Raw genomic sequence first — 18,683 nt, 5'->3', positions numbered from 1 at the left:
ATGACGAGCCATTCCGGGATTTCGTTTAAGTACAAACTCATCCCCACTGCCAGGTGGTGGTCCACCAATGGTGGGGGAAAAAAGAACGAAATATAGCCGTAAGATAGAAAGAGATAGCAATACAATGGCGGGAAACGACGTGCCTCTCTCAATTAATAAGCTTCGAATAACGGTCAAGTCAAATTAATAACCGGTTACAATCAATGCTTTGAAGCAAATACCAAATTTCTTTTAATACGTAATTTACTTCAACAGTTCCGAGGAGTTACTTCGAGACGTATTCCTTCCTCTAGCAGAGCGTGTCAGAAAACGTACAGACACTATGTTCCACAAGGAAGAGAGTTTGCGAGGATTTATCAAGGTGAGGTGTTTATGCAGTCTACCAATAACACGTAAAGTAGGTAAGGTCAAGGTAGACAAAAAGGTTTACTCATTACATTACCTTGGCCTTACTTTAGCTTTATTATGGCGATTTTCATATCAAACCAAAGATGACCCCAGTTCACAAAGCAAAGTCAGTCTTAACAGATAAATCTTCATGACATTGAATTCCTATATTAAGTTAGCGTCATATTTTCATAACCTTTTTTTAAATATATATATTTCAGTCTTCAACGGACGACACCTCACAAGTGGAGTCCCAGATTCAAGAAGACTGGCAGCTGTTAGTTCGTGACATCTATTCATTCTACCCGCTGCTCATCAAATACGTGGATCTGCAGAGGAATCATTGGCTCAGGAACAATATTAACGGTGAGTGACAGATTAGAGATCTACCGACCGAAGCGAGATCTTAGAGAATCAACAGTTGATCTACTAAATCGACGAAGTTTAGTTAAGCAAATTTCATGTTTGTGTTCTAAGTATTTCTTTGGTGATTTCATTTTAATTTATGGCTGTATTGCAGGGAAGTGGTAGACGATTTTTTGAAAGATGCATACGCGCCATACGGCCACTTGTGCAAAAAAAGGTCTTAAAGGATATTTTCTTTATAAATTTTCTAAATTAAGGTCATAATTTGATCATTCTAAACCCGGATATTCAATAAGGCCATAGAACCTTCTAAGGAACATCTTATAGTCCAAAAGTCATTCTGGCGAACCCATATAGCCCAAACGATATAGTTAAATACAGCTGTTCGATCGTTGTCATTTCATTGACCATCAGTAAGCCTTATTCTAACGAGATAAGGGCTACCAGGCTAAGTGGTGTAAAATGTATTGCTGATGTTATTACCATTTAGTTTTAGAATGCTTACTAACGGTATCTTTATTTCTATAAACAGAGGCTGAGGAGCTATACAACCACGTTGCAGAGATATTCAACATCTGGTCCAAGAGTCAGTACTTCCTAAAGGAGGAGCAGAACTTTATATCCGCCAATGAAATTGATAACATGGTAAGATAACAACTTATTTTGTCAATCAATTGTTAAGGACAGATTAAGAAAGAGAAGGACGGACCGACGGACTAGCTGGAAAATATCCTAACTTCCATTTTCGTGTAATACCCCCAGAATGTCCCTTTATCAAAATAACGGGAGGGTTTTGATTTTGCAAGGGCCTAGAAGACATTTTGTAAGTCGAGTCACGATTCTAAACTTTCCTTTTGTTAAGTCGATTATTTGAATAATTTTACTAGCACTGCTAAGGAACTCAAGGGCGTACATGAAAACATTTGAATGTGCCATAACCGTTCTGGAGACAATATCAAATCGAAAATCTATTCGTATTTGCACAGGTGCTGATCATGCCTACAGCAACTAGAAGGGTGACCACGGTTGTCGAAGGAGCACCTCAGGGTGGTGGCAAGGTAAATCTTGATGAAAACATCAGATTTTTCTTATTTTGTTGTTGAAATGTTGTAAAAATAAATTTATTCTTTCATTGATATTTACAGACTGGATTTAAAATTAAATGATGTCTAAATTAGTATACTACACTACTATCGGTACAGCTAGTAACCATGTTAATTTCAAATGCAGAAAAAGAAGAAGCATCGTGACAAGAAACGCGACAAGGACAAGGAAGTCCAGGCTTCCCTGATGGTAGCTTGTCTTAAACGTCTTCTCCCGGTTGGCCTCAATCTATTCGCGGGAAGAGAACAGGAGTTGGTGCAGCATTGCAAGGACCGCTTCCTCAAGGTAGGACTGCGATAGCGATGGCATACCGCCCTAGCTCAGTAACCCAAACGGAATCTTGGTTTCTTGGTCTAATGGCTTGGTCCTTGAGTAATGCGACAAGGACAAGGAAGTCCAAGCTTCCCTGATGGTAGCTTGTCTTAAACGTCTTCTCCCAGTTGGTCTCAATCTATTCGCGGGAAGAGAACAGGAGCTGGTTCAGCACTGCAAGGATCGGTTCCTGAAAGTAAGGATATGTAGATTAAAAAAAATTGTGAGATAAATAAAAAAAACTAAATGATTAATCATCGCTGGCGCCGCAACGAAAAGAATTATAGAGGTATCGCAATTCAGAGAAACACACTTAATTTTTGATAGCGACTGATATATATCGGACCTTCTACGATTTATTTTTGTATGCGGGACCACTTTTTACCATTCTATATTCATATAATTGACTACAAAGTTTGCTAACAATACATTTCCTTTACAGAAAATGACAGAACAAGACGTGGCAGAATTCGCGAAGATCCAGCTCACGCTGCCTGACAAAATAGATCCTGCGGACGAGATGTCGTGGCAACACTACCTATATAGGTAAATAGTGGTTTTGTTTATTAAAACGGTTTACTGACCGGTTCTATAACCGGTTCAAAATACTTTTTAATATAGAGAAGGCTATATGGAATGTTTTGTAAACTGGATAAGGCTACAGCGATTTTCCCTCGGTACCGATTTTTGAAACCGGTTCATTGACTGGTCGATTTTTTAAAAATTAAGTTCCTTCTCTTTTTGGAATATTTTAGCAAAATATCTATAAGACAATGGATGCCTCTTTTGAAATTTTGTCGATATAGTTAAATGACCATACATATATCGTCTTGCAACGAAATAAGGTTGGCAAATAGGTATGGTTATAGTTTAGTGTGTTGCTAATGTTGCTATTAGTATCCTGATAAGATCTGTAAAATAGTGTAAATGTTTCTTCCTATTTTTGTTTTGGTTAGTTCAACAGTCAACAGTTATTAGGTTATAAGTACCGGTTTTTCATTTAATTGGTTAATAAACCGCTGGAAATTATTAACACCGGTTTCCTAAAATAACCGGTTTTCGACATATGGATTATACCTATTGTTTGCATTAAATTATTTACCAAATTAAAAAATAGATCGCAAATTTAACGCACATAACTTACGATTTCAGGCGGCTTGATAAAATCGGGTCCAAGTAAGACTGTAGTGTAGTTATAGATGTCGTTACAGACGTATGTAGTAGTAAAAATGTAATTGCTTTTAAAACTACAATATTTCATGTTGCAGTTGTAGTTGTAAATGTCTTCATAATCGTCATATTAGTTACATGTTGTTGATCTTGTGTCGTATTAGAGTAATCGTTTCTACAAGTATTTAGTCAAATTGCTTTACATTTGTGTCTATATGGCTTTAATTAAATTGTGACGTTTTCAATTAAAAGGTACCACGTAGTCGCTTACCATATGGACGAAAAGGGATTGTATCTCTATACGAATAACTTGTCAGAGCGTCCTTATGGTAAGCGACAATGTGGTACCTTTTGATTGAAAACAACACAATTATCTTCTTAGGTGTATGAACTCTTTGCGTAAATTTAAAAGTGGAAAAATCACTTCCTTGGAGGCCGTGAGTTCAAGTCTCATCCAAGGCAGTAATTTTTCCACTTTTAAATTTATTCTAAGCTTACATTTAAATTTATTTTAAGCATTGTTTGCAGACGTTTTTGCTTGTTAACAATTAAATAACTATGCGTAAATATGTGCAAAATAGGTATAGTAAAAGCAAATGAGACAGCTAAAGGCTCTGTAAACTATATGTGCCATTTTCAACCAAAAGGGTACTTATTGTCGCTTGTCAGTAAGGCGCTATTTCCCATATAGCTTCAATTAGAAATCAACCTTATCGACAAGCGACAATGTGGTACCTTTTGGTTGAAAACGTCACATATATAGCGTTTGCAAATTCATCATCATCATTAACTTGACAGTTATTCTCTTGTCGATGGAGTATCTTCCAGCATTCCCTATCCCGCGCCAGCTCTTTGACTTTTTGATATGACACGACCCCTACTTTTTCTTTCACTTGTTCTAAAAAGCTGCGTCTGGGTTCCCTATCCTGCGCCAGCTCTTTGACTTTTTGCTACGACACGACCCCTACTTTTTCTAAAAAGCTGCGTCTGGGTTCCCTATCCTGTGCCAGCTCTTTGACTTTTTGATACGACACGACCCCTAATTTTTCTTTCACTTGATCTAAAAAGCTGCGTCTGGGTTTTCCTCTACCCCGCTTGCTTCTTATCCGCCCCTCCAGGATAGTTTTAAAGAAGTCGTGTCGTATTAAGTGTCCAATAATTTTCCCACGTCTATTTGCAATAGTGTTCAGAATAACTCTCTTTTCACTCACTCTTCATTTACTACGTAATTACGAGGGGCCCAAGTTGTCATCTGCCTCAGCTGTGAAATATGCAGGTGGGATATTTTGTACCACTTCACGAGTCTTAATATTTGCTTGTCTCTAGTAAAACAACTTTAATAACATGAAATTCATATTTGGTATTTTCTATAAAAAGGGACCTTATTGTCGATGGCGCTTACGCCATTATAAACGATGCGCCGATATAAATACAATGCCGCGCGACGCTGTGCGGCGTAAGCGCCATCGACAATAAGGTCCCTTTTCATAGAAAATGCCCTATATAGGTATCGTAATGTTATTGACTTTTGTTTTTTCCTTAGAAAAAAAAATCATGATGATGATGATTACGGTTCTCTATTGTTTCCCATAAAGTTTTAAGTCAATATTGTATGTCCGCATTTCCGTTAGTCACAATTTGACTTTTCTCAGAAACGCGTAACTTTTCAGGATTGCCATAAAACAAACCTAACCTATCTGTAGGATAACCTTACGAAAATCCTGAAAAGTTAACGGTTTCAGAATTATGACCAATGATAATCTGACAATCATTACATTATGACTTTCAATAATTATGGGCATTTTCTATGAAAAGAAAATTATTGTCGAAAATTATTGCCTTAATGTCGATGGCGCTTACGCTGCAACGCGTCTCGCGGCATTGTGTTAATATCGGAGCATCGTTAATAATAGCGTAAGCGCCATCGACAATAAAGTCCTTTTTTTTTATAGAAAATACTACATTATGTCAAACAATGATAACTCCGGTTTTTTTCCATAGCAAACTAGGGTCGAAGAGCAAAGCGGCAGTGGCAGACAACACAGCGGAGACGAAAGCCAAGATCATTGATGATACAGTGGAAAGAATCGTTGCTATGAGCAAAGTACTCTTCGGGTTGCATATGGTAAGTCTTTTTATATATCTACATCGACCCAAAGAGGCAACTAGTGTGAGGAGACAATACAGCCTAAGCGAATCCCCATGTGATTTTTACGGTTAAAAATCTTGGACGTGTGATAACGTAACTCAAATATTTATAATAAAATACCGGCCAAGTGCGAGTCGGACTCGCGCACGAAGGGTTCCGTACCATTACGGAAAAAAACAGCAAAAAAATCATGTTTGTTGTATGTTTGTAGAATTTGTTGTTATAGCGGCAACAGAAATACATCATCTGTGAAAATTTCAACTGTCTAGCTATCACGGTTCATGAGATACAGCCTGGTGACAGACAGACAGACAGACGGACAGACGGACGGACAGCGGAGTCTTAGTAATAGGGTCCCGTTTTTACCCTTTGGGTACGGAACTCTAAAAACCATTACGCAAAAAACGGCAAAAAAGTCATGTTTGTTGTATGGGAGCCCCACTTAAATATTAATTTTATTCTGTTTTTAGTATTTATTGTTATAGCGGCAACAGAAATACATCATCTGTAAAAATTTCAACTGTCTAGCTATCACGGTTCACGAGATACAGCCTGGTGACAGACAGACGGAAAGCGGAGTCGGTAATAGGGTCCCGTTTTTACCCTTTGGGTACGGAACTCTAAAAATGATTAACTAATAAGAAATCCATGTTACAGTCAAACCTCTTTTTAATGTCGCGACTCTCTGGACACCTAGAAACTGGTTGTTGTCATCTGTACCTACTTATTTGGTTATTTCGGGTTGCCGATTGAAACATAAAAAAAATACATCTTATTTGGTGAAGTGATTTCTCAAATGTTCACTAAGTTCGAAATTCCTTTTAATTATTTTGGATGCTTATATTTTACTTATTAATGTTTTTTTACTTTCTTTGCTTAGTGTTATATTTAGTTTATTTATTTGTTTGTATTGATTACCCTCCCTAGATCGACCATCCCCAGCAAATGAGTAAGAACGTGTACCGCTCTGTGGTATCTATTCAACGGAAGCGTGCCGTCATCGCTTGCTTCAGATGTCTATCCTTACACTCTCTCACAAGGTCCTTATGTTTATAGTTTTAAGGATGATTTTTGTGTGGCATACTAACTTTTTATATAATTTACGTTACATTGAACTTTCTATCGTATGTCTATAAATTTAAGGATAGTTATTGTCTATACTAACTTTATAATCCTGTTTCTTGGTCTGATTTCAAAAACTGCTGAGAGAATATTTGAGGCTCGAATATTAAATAGTCTCCGTTATTTTTTGTTGTATATAATATATGTTTGTTTTGTGTTGTTTTTGTTCTTTAACTTAGTGTGTGTATTTAATCTAATATCTGGAATATCTGGAAGACCGCTTCGCTCGGAAAACATATAAAAACTCAAAAATGCGCGTTTTCCCATAAATAGGCCCTAGCTAGATCGAATTATCGCCCTGAAAACCCCCATATAGCAAATTGAAACGAAATCGTTAGAGCCGTTTCCGAGATTCCCGAAATATATAAATATATATATATATACAAGAATTGCTCGTTATAAGGTATAAGATAAATAATAGATATTCATCCGCCGTTGTGTGAAATATTGGTTTTCTTTCAATGGCATTCAGTGCCAAGCAGGAAAGATTGAAATATGATTGGCTCTCTGTCTAGTTTACTATAAAAAATCCATAGCCATTTTATTTTCCATTTTAAGTACTTGTTTTTAAAAAAATTAATAACAAAACTTCCATGAGTTTTAAAAATCATTGTAATTTTTTTGCCTGTTTTTAATAAATAACCTCTAACAGCAGTTGGCTTTGCACGCTGCTCGGACTAACTAACAGGCGACAAAGCCGGCCCCCCGATGTGATAACTGGAAGAGATTGCTTTGTGCGGCAAGAAAGCGCGCCGCCGTCGCCTGTCTGCGGTCACAGCATCTTTACAAGATGAGTCGGTGTGTTGCCTTGATATAATACCGTAATTAATGCTTTCAGATTAACGTTACCCACGACAAGAATGGCTGCCGATGTTGTAGATCTTTTACCGCGACAATATTTCTCGCGTAAGATACTATCGTCACAGAATAAGTAATAGTATTATCATACAGAACGGCCACGCACCGCCCCGCTCCGACTCGAATTACCTCGCCCCGCGACATGAGATTGACGGCCGTTTGCCGCCCGCTCAGTACTGTTTTTAAGCAACTTACTCACACTATGACGCATGACGCGTGTACAGACGTGTCGTTCACACATAGAAACGCAAGTGATTTTTGATGTATAGCGTGTCCGCCCTGTGCTATCGTGGCCCACTCTTGCTAAGCCTACTGGGCGTTATTGAATACCCATTGTGTTATGATGGTTTTGAGTAAATTACATCATAATTTAAATACTCTAGCTTTATTTATTCTGCACAGACACACACAGAGATATTACCACTGATAATGTCTATAATATTGGATTGACTACTTGACCGAAAAAAAAATTAGTTAATATTTTATAATAAAATAATTGAGTGTTACAATATATTTCTTATCACTTAAAACATAAATCCTCTATGGAATTATATTAAAATCTATACTTAGAATAACTTATTTTTCCACTTTTTTAAATTTATTCTAAGCTTAATAGCATCGATCGCAGACGTTTCTGCTTGTTAAAAATTAATTTAAAATCTATACTGTTAGAAGTATTAGAACAAATTAAAATATTTTCTTAAAATAATTAACTTAATACTTCTAACAGTATTGATTGGCAGCGCCATCTCTCTCGCTAGCTCGGAGTCACATGTATGATTCAGTTAGAAGGTCGAACCATACTGTTCTACCTTAGGGATGGCCAGGGGGCGCCATAGCCTTCAGTAAGAAGTGCATATACTTGAAAAAAAAAACGACCTATGCCGCCGTGGCCCGGTGGCCGAATGGCCGCGATAGCAGAGGACGCTGGTTCGATTCCAGCCTGGGGCACTGGAGGCCTTGGTCACTTTTTCTTAGTATATGACATTTATTTCAGTTTATATTAAAATCTTTTATTTTTAACAGGCATCGAGCATGCAACATATTTGCAAGAACTTATTACGAGCTATGGTTGGAAGAAGAAAACATTGGCCAAGAAGTCATGATAGAAGATTTGACGGTAAACATACTTAATTTTATGGTTCATGTTTGTTATAAATAAATTAAAATATACCTATTTAAAATTCAATTCTTACCTGATTTTGGTAAAGTCAATGCATGATCAAAGGTTTGAAATAGTTGAAGCATAATCAGTACATTGCCATCTATAAATATTGCAGCTATGATATTAGTAGTAGTAGTAGTAGTATTAGTATTAGTAGTAGTAGTAGTAGTAGTAGTAGTAGTAGTAGTAGTAGTAGTAATAGTAGTAATAGTAGTAGTAGTAGTAGTAGTAGTAGGAGTAGTAGTAGTAAATTACTTTATTGTGCAATAGTTAACATGAAATTCATATAAATTTAGATACAAATGCGAACTTTAATTTACCTTAAATTTATTTAACATATTTTTTATTATATTTTGTCAATGATTAAATTTTGATCCTCACCGCGTGTTTTGTGATTAGGAAGACTGTAACCTAAAAATCAAATCTAAATCTTACGTCGCTTAACATAGAGTGCACATTCCAGCAATCATTTGAAGACGCAGAACTGAAAAAGAGCGACGTGGTGGAGGAGGAAGGCAAACCGGACCCTCTCACTCAGCTGGTCACCACTTTCTGTAGAGGGGCTATGACTGAGAGATCTGGTGCTTTGCAGGTAATGATCAATGTTATTATTATGATAAAGTAGTTTATGCTATGACTAGAATATGCTAGAATTGAAAGACATCCCCTGGCACTGATGGGAATTTTTTTCCGTTCCTGTTGCAATAAAAACTCACGAAAAATTATTTTCAAATTTAATAGCTTGGGTACGGTGACAACTGTCATCTCAATACAATTTTGTGAGATTTTACTGTTTATAGTTATACATTCTATAGAGATGACAGCTGTCACCTACGTAAGCTATTTGAAAATACTATACTTGTATTCCGGCCAGGTAAATACTCCCTGGTACGACCACGTTTTTTCACATTTATGTGAAACCGCGGTAAATAGATTGGATACCAAATTCAAGAAATTAATGTCATTGTTATGTTTCACTGCTAAGCAAAGATAGATATAACTCCGTAATAGATGTATACAGTCTAAGGAAAAAACGTGCCTCGAAAATCAAGAAAATTTGATTCTCGTTCAGAGGGCGCTACTAGCTTTGGCTTACTGTCGTATAGATGGCGTTGACGGTTTCGTTTGTTATTTAACAATTTTAACGCATATCAGTGAAAGAACATGGGTCAAAATCAAAAAAATAATTAATGCAAATAAAAAAATCATTTATCCATATTTAAATACAGTTTATCGTATTTTATAAATATTTATTTTTAGTTTTAAAGTGTGTCGACAGATGGCAGTGAATTTACTGGGGTTACAAAATTTACTATGACAGTACCGCTCTAGTATAAGTTACTCTATGCTGCCAAGTAATACGTATTGTCTAATTTTGTTGTGTTCTAGCCGTCTGAGTAAACACCACAAAAAATCTGTTTTACAAGCATTATCCTATTTATTTTGGCGCTCAATTATTAAACAGGTTGTTTTATCGCTGAAAACTAACATGTTTTTCATTACGTCAGTACAAAAATTTGTTTCTGCAATTAAGAGCAAATAAAAAAATAATATAATATATTACTCTACTACTAATAGGGCAAATAATACAATTGATTTTGATAGTTTACTATTGTAAAATTAAATTAAATTAATGCATGTCATGTTTGTGGTTTCAAATTCGCATTGTTTACTTCTGTAGCAATAGATCTAGAGATAGTACAAACAATTGAATTGTACAAACAAGTCTTGTCTGAGCAACCATAATTATCTAATTTCAGTAGTGGAAACTGTTTTGGCTTATGTGTGTATTTAAGTGTAATTATCTTATATGTGTCATTTTTCGCTGTTTGTTTCTGTGTAAAAGTATTTAAGAGAACTTCACTGATATACAGTTCACGTTCACATACGATCTTTTTCACCCTCGAATCTTACATTTCCAGGAGGATCCCCTATACATGTCGTACGCGCACATCATAGCGAAGTCCTGCGGGGAAGAGGAAGAGGAAGGGGGCGGGGAGGAAGAGGAGGGGGGAGGGGAGGCTGAAGCAGCCGGGGAAGAAGAGAGCAAAGCTAGTATACATGTAAGTGAAACTTTTTTTTTTGCATTGAACTGGCTGACAGATATACATAATATAGAATAGTTCTTTAATTTTACGTTTAAATTAATCACGTTTTGATGTCAAACTGTAAAAATGTGCTAGTAGATTTTTTTCGTATTAAAGTAACTACAAGTGTACTCAAATAAATTACATTATCATTTTTATTAAAATGTGAATGCTATGAAAATGCATATCCGTACCGTTCTTTATTTAATACGTGAAAATTGAACTGTATTATTAAATTTCAAGCTTACTACTATGGATGCTTTAATGGTATGTAATGAAATAATAGATTAGATCTCAAGCGCTGTTAACGGGGTCTAACTTAACATTAATTATAGAGTCAGACTAAACCAGCACTTCCAGGCATTTGCAATGACAAATTGTAATAATGTCATCATTAATAACAAATTTCTATGACTTTTAAACTGCACTGCCTCACATGGTTCTGCTCAAGTTGGTGCAAAGTTACCTTAGACGGCCTCTTAATCTTCCTCTTCCTTGCTCCATCCCACTTCAGGTGGGGTCGGCTCTCCTAATTATTTTGCGCCACGAAATTCTGTCGAGGGTTGTCGGATCGGGTAAATTGTTTCTCTTAAGTAATTGGGTCATGCTGGTCCACCATGTTGACGGCGGGCGTCCCTGGCCTCTCTTTTTCTCCGGCAGGTTCAGAGCTTTTTTGGCAACGTACTCTTCGCCCCTTCGCATCACGTGTCCGTACCACCTGAGTCGGTTCTCTGTGAGTTTTTCAGGTATAGGGGCTACCTTGAAGCTGCCACGAATGTACTCGTTTCTGACTTTATCAAGCCGTGTAACACCTCCGGACCACCTAAGCATCTTCATTTCGGCTGTATGGAGTTTTTGCACGTTAGTTTCCTTGATAGGCCAGCACTCCGATCCATAAAGCAGCGCTGGCCTAACAGCCATCTTGTAGACCTTTCCTTTAGTTCGCACGGGCATGTGAGTGTCACACAGTACTCCAGACAGCGTGCGCCACTTTTGCCAGCCAACATTTACTCGGTGCGCCACATCTTCCTCTATTTTGCCATCTTCTGAGATAACCGATCCCAGGTACTTGAAATGTGTAACTTTAGGCACCGGTGTCAAGTCGGGGTAGCAGACAGTTGCTTGTTGGTTTCTGCCAGTGAACCTGCATTGCAAGTGTTCGGTTTTGGTTCGACTGACTTTGAGGCCCGCTTGTTCTAGGGCGTTAACCCAGAGATGTAGAGTATCCTGCATTTTGCTTGCTGTGTTAGCCATGAGTACTATGTCGTCCGCGTACAGGAGATTCATCGGCAATGGAGCTTGGATTTCTCTGGTTATAAGATCCATGACCAAGTTGAAGAGTAGTGGACTAATTGCCGAACCTTGGTGAACTCCCACTCCTACCTCGAACGCTTCGCTGAGGCCTGCTGGACTTTTTACTCTCGTATGTGAATTGTGATACATGTCCTGTATAAGCTGTATGTAAATTTCAGGCAGGTGTTGAGCCCTAAGCGCCTGCCATACAAGTCTACGCGGTACCCGGTCGAACGCCTTTTCCAGGTCGATAAATATAAAATGCAGATCTTCTTTGTTTAAGCGGTACTTATCGGTTATTATTCGGACAGCTTGTATGGCGTCGGTGGTGGATTTTGAGGGTGTGAATCCAAACTGGTTCGGTGATATTGACGTAAGCGATTGAATACGGTTATTTAAAATGCGTTCCCAGATCTTGAATGTATGAGATGTCAATTTAATGCCCCTGTAATTTCCGCACTCCGTTGCGTCACCCTTGTTTTTATAGAAGGGGATTAAGTGACTAAGACGCCACGAGTTTGGTATCATTTTGGTTTTAAGGATGAGATTGAAGAGTCTAGTAAGCCAGCCCAATCCTATAGGCCCCAGTAACTTCCATATTTCTGCCGGGATCTCATCTGGGCCAGTAGCTTTATTCTTCTTCATCTTTCTTACCTGCACTTTAACTTCATTGATACCAATCTTCTGTATAGGTCCTTGGGTTGGTAGGAGGGGGTGTATTATTGATTGGCTCGGGAACTCTTGATTCATTAAATCCTTATAGTATTCATACCACCTTTTTGTTATGTCCTTATTAGATGTTAGTAACATTTTTTCATTGTTTCTAATAAACTTATTCCTTTTAATGTCTTGCGTTGATTTGTGTCTCGATTTAGCAATTTTGAAAATTTCTGCATCTGAATCCGCTTTTTCCAGTTTGGTGTACAATTTTTCTCTTGTGTTAGCTCTTGCCTGTGCCACAGTTTTCTTTGCCTTCATTTTTGCCTCCTTATACTTATTTAGGTCGCCCTCACACTGTGTTTCCTGCCACTTTTTAAACAAGTTCTTTTTGTCCACAATTCTTGCCTTGACTTCTTGGTTCCACCAGGATGGATCCTTTTGTATGCTCAAACCTCCTTTAGCAACTCCTAGACGGCTGCGTGCCTGACTCTGGCAGAGATGTTCAAAGCTTGACCACATTTGTTCAGCGTTGTTGTATGTATTACTCATATCCTTTGTCAAGTAGTTACTCAGATCTTCTATGAGTGCGTTTCCTTTCAAGCCAGTTAGTTCTTTCCATTTGATTCTAGGTGTTTTGTCTCTTGTTTCCTTAATAGGCTTAGGCAATGAGTAGACTCCCACTAGAATCCTATGCTGAGAGGTTAAAGCTTCTCCTGGTATTACTTTGCAGTCTTTGAAACCCTTTTTTAATTTGCTGTCAGCTAAGATAAAGTCTATTTGTGTCTTTTTCCCTCCACTACTGTAGGTTATCAAGTGATCCGGTTTCTTTTGGAAGCTCGTGTTGACTATGAACATGCTATGTCTTGAGGCAAAACCAAGAATTTGTTCTCCTTCCTTGTTAGGATGCCCATATCCAAAACCTCCATGAGCCAGTCTATATGTAGGCCTCTTAATATTAATGTTATAAAATTCCACATGCGTTACCTCTATTATCCATAAGGCTTATGTTTCGACATTAAATATTTCAGGAGCAAGAAATGGAAAAGCAGAAGCTACTCTTCCACCAATCCCGACTCGCAGACCGTGGTGTGGCCGAGATGGTGCTACTACATATCTCGGCCTCCAAGGGCATCCCCAGTGACATGGTGATGAAGACACTGCAACTGGGCATCTCTATACTGCGCGGAGGCAATATTGACATACAAATGGTAATATTATTAGCTTTAGAAGTCATTTTCCTGACAAAAGTGGACATAAAAATGACTATCGTCATTTACCTGGCTACAAATATCATGTAAATGATGGTCGTCATTTGTGTGGTCATAAATAAAAGATATGTAAGCATTAAAGACGTACTAGGTTCAAATGGCATTATTTGTAAAGACGTTACAATTTGCCACCTACTAATTACGAGCTTCTATTGGTAAAGAGAGCAAGAACCATTAAAGCAAGAGTCATTCCCCTGTTCTCGAATTTAGGTACAACAATATTAACGATCGTCTATGGCTTCAATTCTTAATGGGGTAATAGTTTTTAAAAGGTTTTGTTTTTTGTTTTGTTTTAGGGCATGCTGAACCACCTGAAAGACAAGAAAGACGTCGGTTTCTTCACATCTATCGCCGGTCTTATGAACTCTTGCTCCGTGCTGGATTTGGATGCTTTCGAGCGGAATACTAAGGCTGAAGGTACAGTATAATTATTAGTAAAGATTTTATGTATTTTAAGATTTGAGAAGAAGAGATTGAGAATTTATTTGATTGGCACAGTTAAGGGACGATAACTGACACACCGACCCTAAGTTGGAAATGTTGGAATGGACAATGTTAGCGTTATTATGCTATCGCTTTTTCATCAGAGAGTTATAACATCTCTGATGTGATGTGAATTATGATATGATGTAGTCGATTTTAATCAGTGTCAGCTTTCGAGGCAGAGATTGAGATTAAAATTATGTTGATTTACATCATTTTGACGACCTGTCTGGCCTAGTGGGTAGTGACCCTGCCCATGAAGCCGATGGTCCCGGGTTAAAATCCTGATAAGGGCATTTATTTGTGATGAGCACGGATATTTGTTCCTGAGTCATGGGTGTTTTCTATGTATTTAAGTATTTATAATTAAGCCTTATTGAGCTTTTTGTGGGACTGTCAATTTGTGTAATAATGTCCTATCCTCCTAAGGCCCAAGGTCCTACCTATAGTACCTCTTCAGTTCGATGTAATTTAAACTCTATTCAATTGGAACAGTCGCTTTTGCTTTGTTTTGTTCAATTTTCAAACAACGCAAAATCAACTCAATTTCCTACACTATAGGTTCAAATTTTAGTGGCAAATTTTGGATTGTTCATTTGTATGGCTGGGCCTTAGGAGGCTTTAAATTTATTTATTATCGTGTTTTCGCAGGTCTTGGTGTGGGTCTGGAAGGCGCGGCGGGCGAGAAGAACATGCATGATGCAGAATTCACGTGTGCGCTGTTCCGATTCATACAACTCACCTGTGAAGGTCACAACTTGGGTAAGCTCATTGAATTATATATTTAACGAACTATATAAGAACTTAAAATAGTAAGTATACTTACTTACGGTCTGTTTAACAATGTCTGATTGGATAGCTAATTAATAAATAAATTAACTGCCAGATAATACTTCCTGCAAAAGTCAGATACGGCAAGTAGCTTATTCAGGACTTTACTTGGACATTGTGAAACAGACTCTTAAGGTGCCCACTGATTATCAGTCCACCGGACGATATCGACCTGTCAGTTAGAAAAAAAAATTGACAGTTCCGAACAACTGACAGGCCGATATCGTCCGGCGGACTGATAGTCAGTGGGCCCCTTTAGAATCGAATACTACTGACTGCGCCAGATATAGTATCAAAATGGGTAATCAGTAAAACAAAAAGACATTAAATAATGGTCGAATTAATATTACAACATTCAAATGTATACCCAATTGCTAAATAAAAGAATTAATACTTTTCGACTATTCGTACTTTTGGACTATTTTCAATCCCTTAGAAGCAAAAATACGTATATATAAATATGATGCTCTTATAGATACACATCAAAATTGTATTGGCCTTAATAGTTTTGGTTTTTAGTGGGTTTAAGTACGTATGACCTGTCATTGAATTCGTCTGAGCCCTATACAGTAACCGGCTATTTATCGCCGCACATCGGAATTTCGGCTCCGTAGAGCGATGTCTCCTTCTCTTTCGTCTTTTATTAAAGACCGACACATACATACACACACACATAACACACATACACAACACAGTGTTCTAACATACAGTGGATTAACATAGTGTACTTATAATTGTGTGTTAAACAGAATGGCAGAACTACCTGCGTACCCAGGCCGGTAACACGACTACCGTCAACGTAGTCATCTGCACCGTCGACTACCTGCTGCGACTACAGGAGTCCATCATGGACTTCTACTGGCATTATTCCAGCAAGGTACGTTTCTAAAAAAATGCTGAATATTTATGCGAAAGTCCTCTGAAGTTGCAGAAGTCCATAGGCTATGGAGACTGCTTACCATCAAGCGGGCCGTATGCTTGTTTGCCACCGACGTAGTATAAAAAAGTGGAGCTCTTGAATAGGTTTACTTTGCTAATGTTCACTCTATTATGTCATAAGGCACCCTTATTTGGGTTAACTCCATAGCCAGAAATGTTTGAATAGTGGAATAACTTATGCTTAGCTAATGATCTTGTCATTTCGATGCGTCATTATTAGCCCTGTCCAGATTAACAGCTCCATTCTAGTTTCTTAACCCTTAAATGCATGATTTTTTGTATAACTTTTTAATAAATTGAAATAGATGTGTCATGTTGTATAGATTGAGGGAAAAATAAAGAAAAAAATCATAGTATTTAAAAAAACCATCAAATATACGATCAATCAATCAATCAATCAATCAATTATTTATTGCAAGAACATAGTATTACATAAGTAGATAAACATTTAAAAGAAGCGTGTCTTATGTTCTACCAGACAGAAGGCATGCAATATTTACAATATTTATTTACAAGTACAATTAGAGACTAACAATGTATACACTACCACCAAAATATCACAGAAATATAATGTCAAAATATTACACAATAAATAAATTTCATAGTCAAAACATGGTCAAAACTGTATCTAACATTTTTATAGTATTAAATCAGAGTAACTTATGTCAGAAATTAAAGTTAGTTGGAATCTTAGCAACTAGATATTAGGGTTATTTGCTAAATAGTCCTTTACTGAGTAAAAGCATCTGTCTAGTAGCCATTCCGTAAGTGTTTTCTTGAAGCGATGTGTAGGACATTCCAGGATACATTTAGGCAGCTGGTTATAAATTTGGATAGCCATACAGAACGAGTTGTTTTTGTGAAACCTGACTCTAGATCTTGGCAAGAATAATTTGTCTTTATTTCTAGTGGATCTTGGATAGAAGGTACTCTGTTTTTCAAAAAATTCAGGGTGTTCTCTTACAAACATGCACATTTGTTTAATGTACAAGCATGGAAGTGGCAAAACTTTTATTTCCTTAAATAAGGGCCTACATGGTTCTAAGTAGTGAGTGTTGCACACGGCTCGTACACATTTCTTTTGTACCAGAAAAGCGTCATTGATATCTACGGAGTTCCCCCAAATAATCAAACCGTAGCTAAGTAGAGATGACACATAACCATGATAAGCAGTTAGTGCCAAGTCTCTAGATGAGGTTCTGCTTAATTTTCTTAGTGCAAAAACAAACTTGTCCAGCCTTTCACATACATAGGCAATATGAGCTTTCCAGCTGCAAAATTTGTCAATAATTATACCGAGAAATCTGGTTGTTTCTACTTCTTCTAATTGGTAATTATTATAATTTACATTCAGATCAATGTCAGTATTTTTATATGTCCTAAATTGCATAACGTTTGTCTTGTCAATGTTTATTTTTAATTTATTGATATGTAGCCAGTCAATTATATCTTCAAGAGTTTTATTAATGTCATTGTTAAAATTATTTATGTTATCTGATTTTATTATTAGAGTAGTGTCATCAGCATACATTATGCAATTTTGCATAATGTACGATGCATATATACATCATTATGCATTTAAGGGTTAAACGAACTTATTTTAAATTTTACTTAGTTATTCTCATATATAATCAACATATATTTCGACGACCAGTCTGGCCTAGTGGGTAGTGACCCTGCCTGTGAAGCCGATGGTCCTAGGTTCGAATCCCGGCAAGGGCATATTTTTGTGTGAAACACGCACAGTTATTTGTTCCTGAGTCATGGATATTTTCTATGTATTTAAGTATTTGTATATTATATTTATCGTTGTCTGAGTACTCACAACACGAGCCTTCTTGAGCTTACCGTGGGACTTAGTCAATTTGTGTAAGAATGAAAATGAAAATGAAAATGAAAAATGATTTATTTATGTATCAAAAGTAGAATTACATTTTTAGGAGTATTCTATTCTATTGTTAGACAGCCTAGGAATAGTGTCCTGAGCCCTAAACTAGGTAAACCTGTCTTATAGGGATCAGGGAATAAACCACCGCCAGTTCTAGCAATGCAGCAAAGGTTGGTTGTGAACACAAGTTAAAAACAGATACAGATGGTCAGATCGCTGTTACTTATACAATTTTAAAGTTTAGCAAGGATGATAGAAATATGACACAGAATGTCACTATAATATATTTTTTAATATTCCATAGCATTTCAATATCGGTCTGAGACATTTTATTGATAGATTTGCATATATTGCTTTGAGTATTGATGATGATAATTAACAGGAGCTGATAGACCCAGCGGGCAAGGCGAACTTCTTCAAGGCCATCGGAGTAGCTTCACAAGTATTCAACACGCTCACTGAAGTCATTCAGGGACCTTGTACACAGAATCAGCAGGCCTTGGCGCATTCCAGGTACGTACCATACCAGACATGTTTGTATTAGTGCTCGCTGAAATTGGAACAATAGGTAAATTAGGTTTATAATATAAGGGTCTGAGCA

General features: G+C 37.2%; 1 protein-coding gene across 10 annotated transcripts in view; it reads left to right on the top strand.

Annotated features, from left to right (window-relative positions):
• LOC134751859 (ryanodine receptor) overlaps positions 1-18,683 on the top strand; it is a 175,998-nt gene that overhangs the window by 131,650 nt on the left and 25,665 nt on the right. For 7 of the 10 annotated variants that reach the window (XM_063687375.1, XM_063687374.1, XM_063687372.1 and 4 more), the window contains 17 exons: positions 256-361; positions 609-753; positions 1,286-1,398; positions 1,740-1,811; positions 1,984-2,142; positions 2,612-2,715; positions 3,322-3,345; positions 5,341-5,464; positions 6,416-6,528; positions 8,495-8,588; positions 9,097-9,225; positions 10,556-10,696; positions 13,702-13,881; positions 14,238-14,358; positions 15,076-15,186; positions 16,005-16,132; positions 18,465-18,595. In XM_063687375.1, the coding sequence (XP_063543445.1) occupies positions 256-361; positions 609-753; positions 1,286-1,398; positions 1,740-1,811; positions 1,984-2,142; positions 2,612-2,715; positions 3,322-3,345; positions 5,341-5,464; positions 6,416-6,528; positions 8,495-8,588; positions 9,097-9,225; positions 10,556-10,696; positions 13,702-13,881; positions 14,238-14,358; positions 15,076-15,186; positions 16,005-16,132; positions 18,465-18,595 (1,995 nt within the window). The remainder of the gene's footprint in view (positions 1-255; positions 362-608; positions 754-1,285; positions 1,399-1,739; positions 1,812-1,983; positions 2,143-2,611; positions 2,716-3,321; positions 3,346-5,340; positions 5,465-6,415; positions 6,529-8,494; positions 8,589-9,096; positions 9,226-10,555; positions 10,697-13,701; positions 13,882-14,237; positions 14,359-15,075; positions 15,187-16,004; positions 16,133-18,464; positions 18,596-18,683) is intronic. The other 3 variants (XM_063687371.1, XM_063687368.1, XM_063687369.1) reach the window with 1 other exon arrangement.

The sequence above is a fragment of the Cydia strobilella genome, chromosome 23 (assembly GCF_947568885.1).
Source record: "Cydia strobilella chromosome 23, ilCydStro3.1, whole genome shotgun sequence".
NCBI lineage: Eukaryota > Metazoa > Arthropoda > Insecta > Lepidoptera > Tortricidae > Cydia > Cydia strobilella.
Note: the sequence above shows the minus strand (reverse complement) of the source record. Positions and strands in the feature narration are given on the sequence as shown.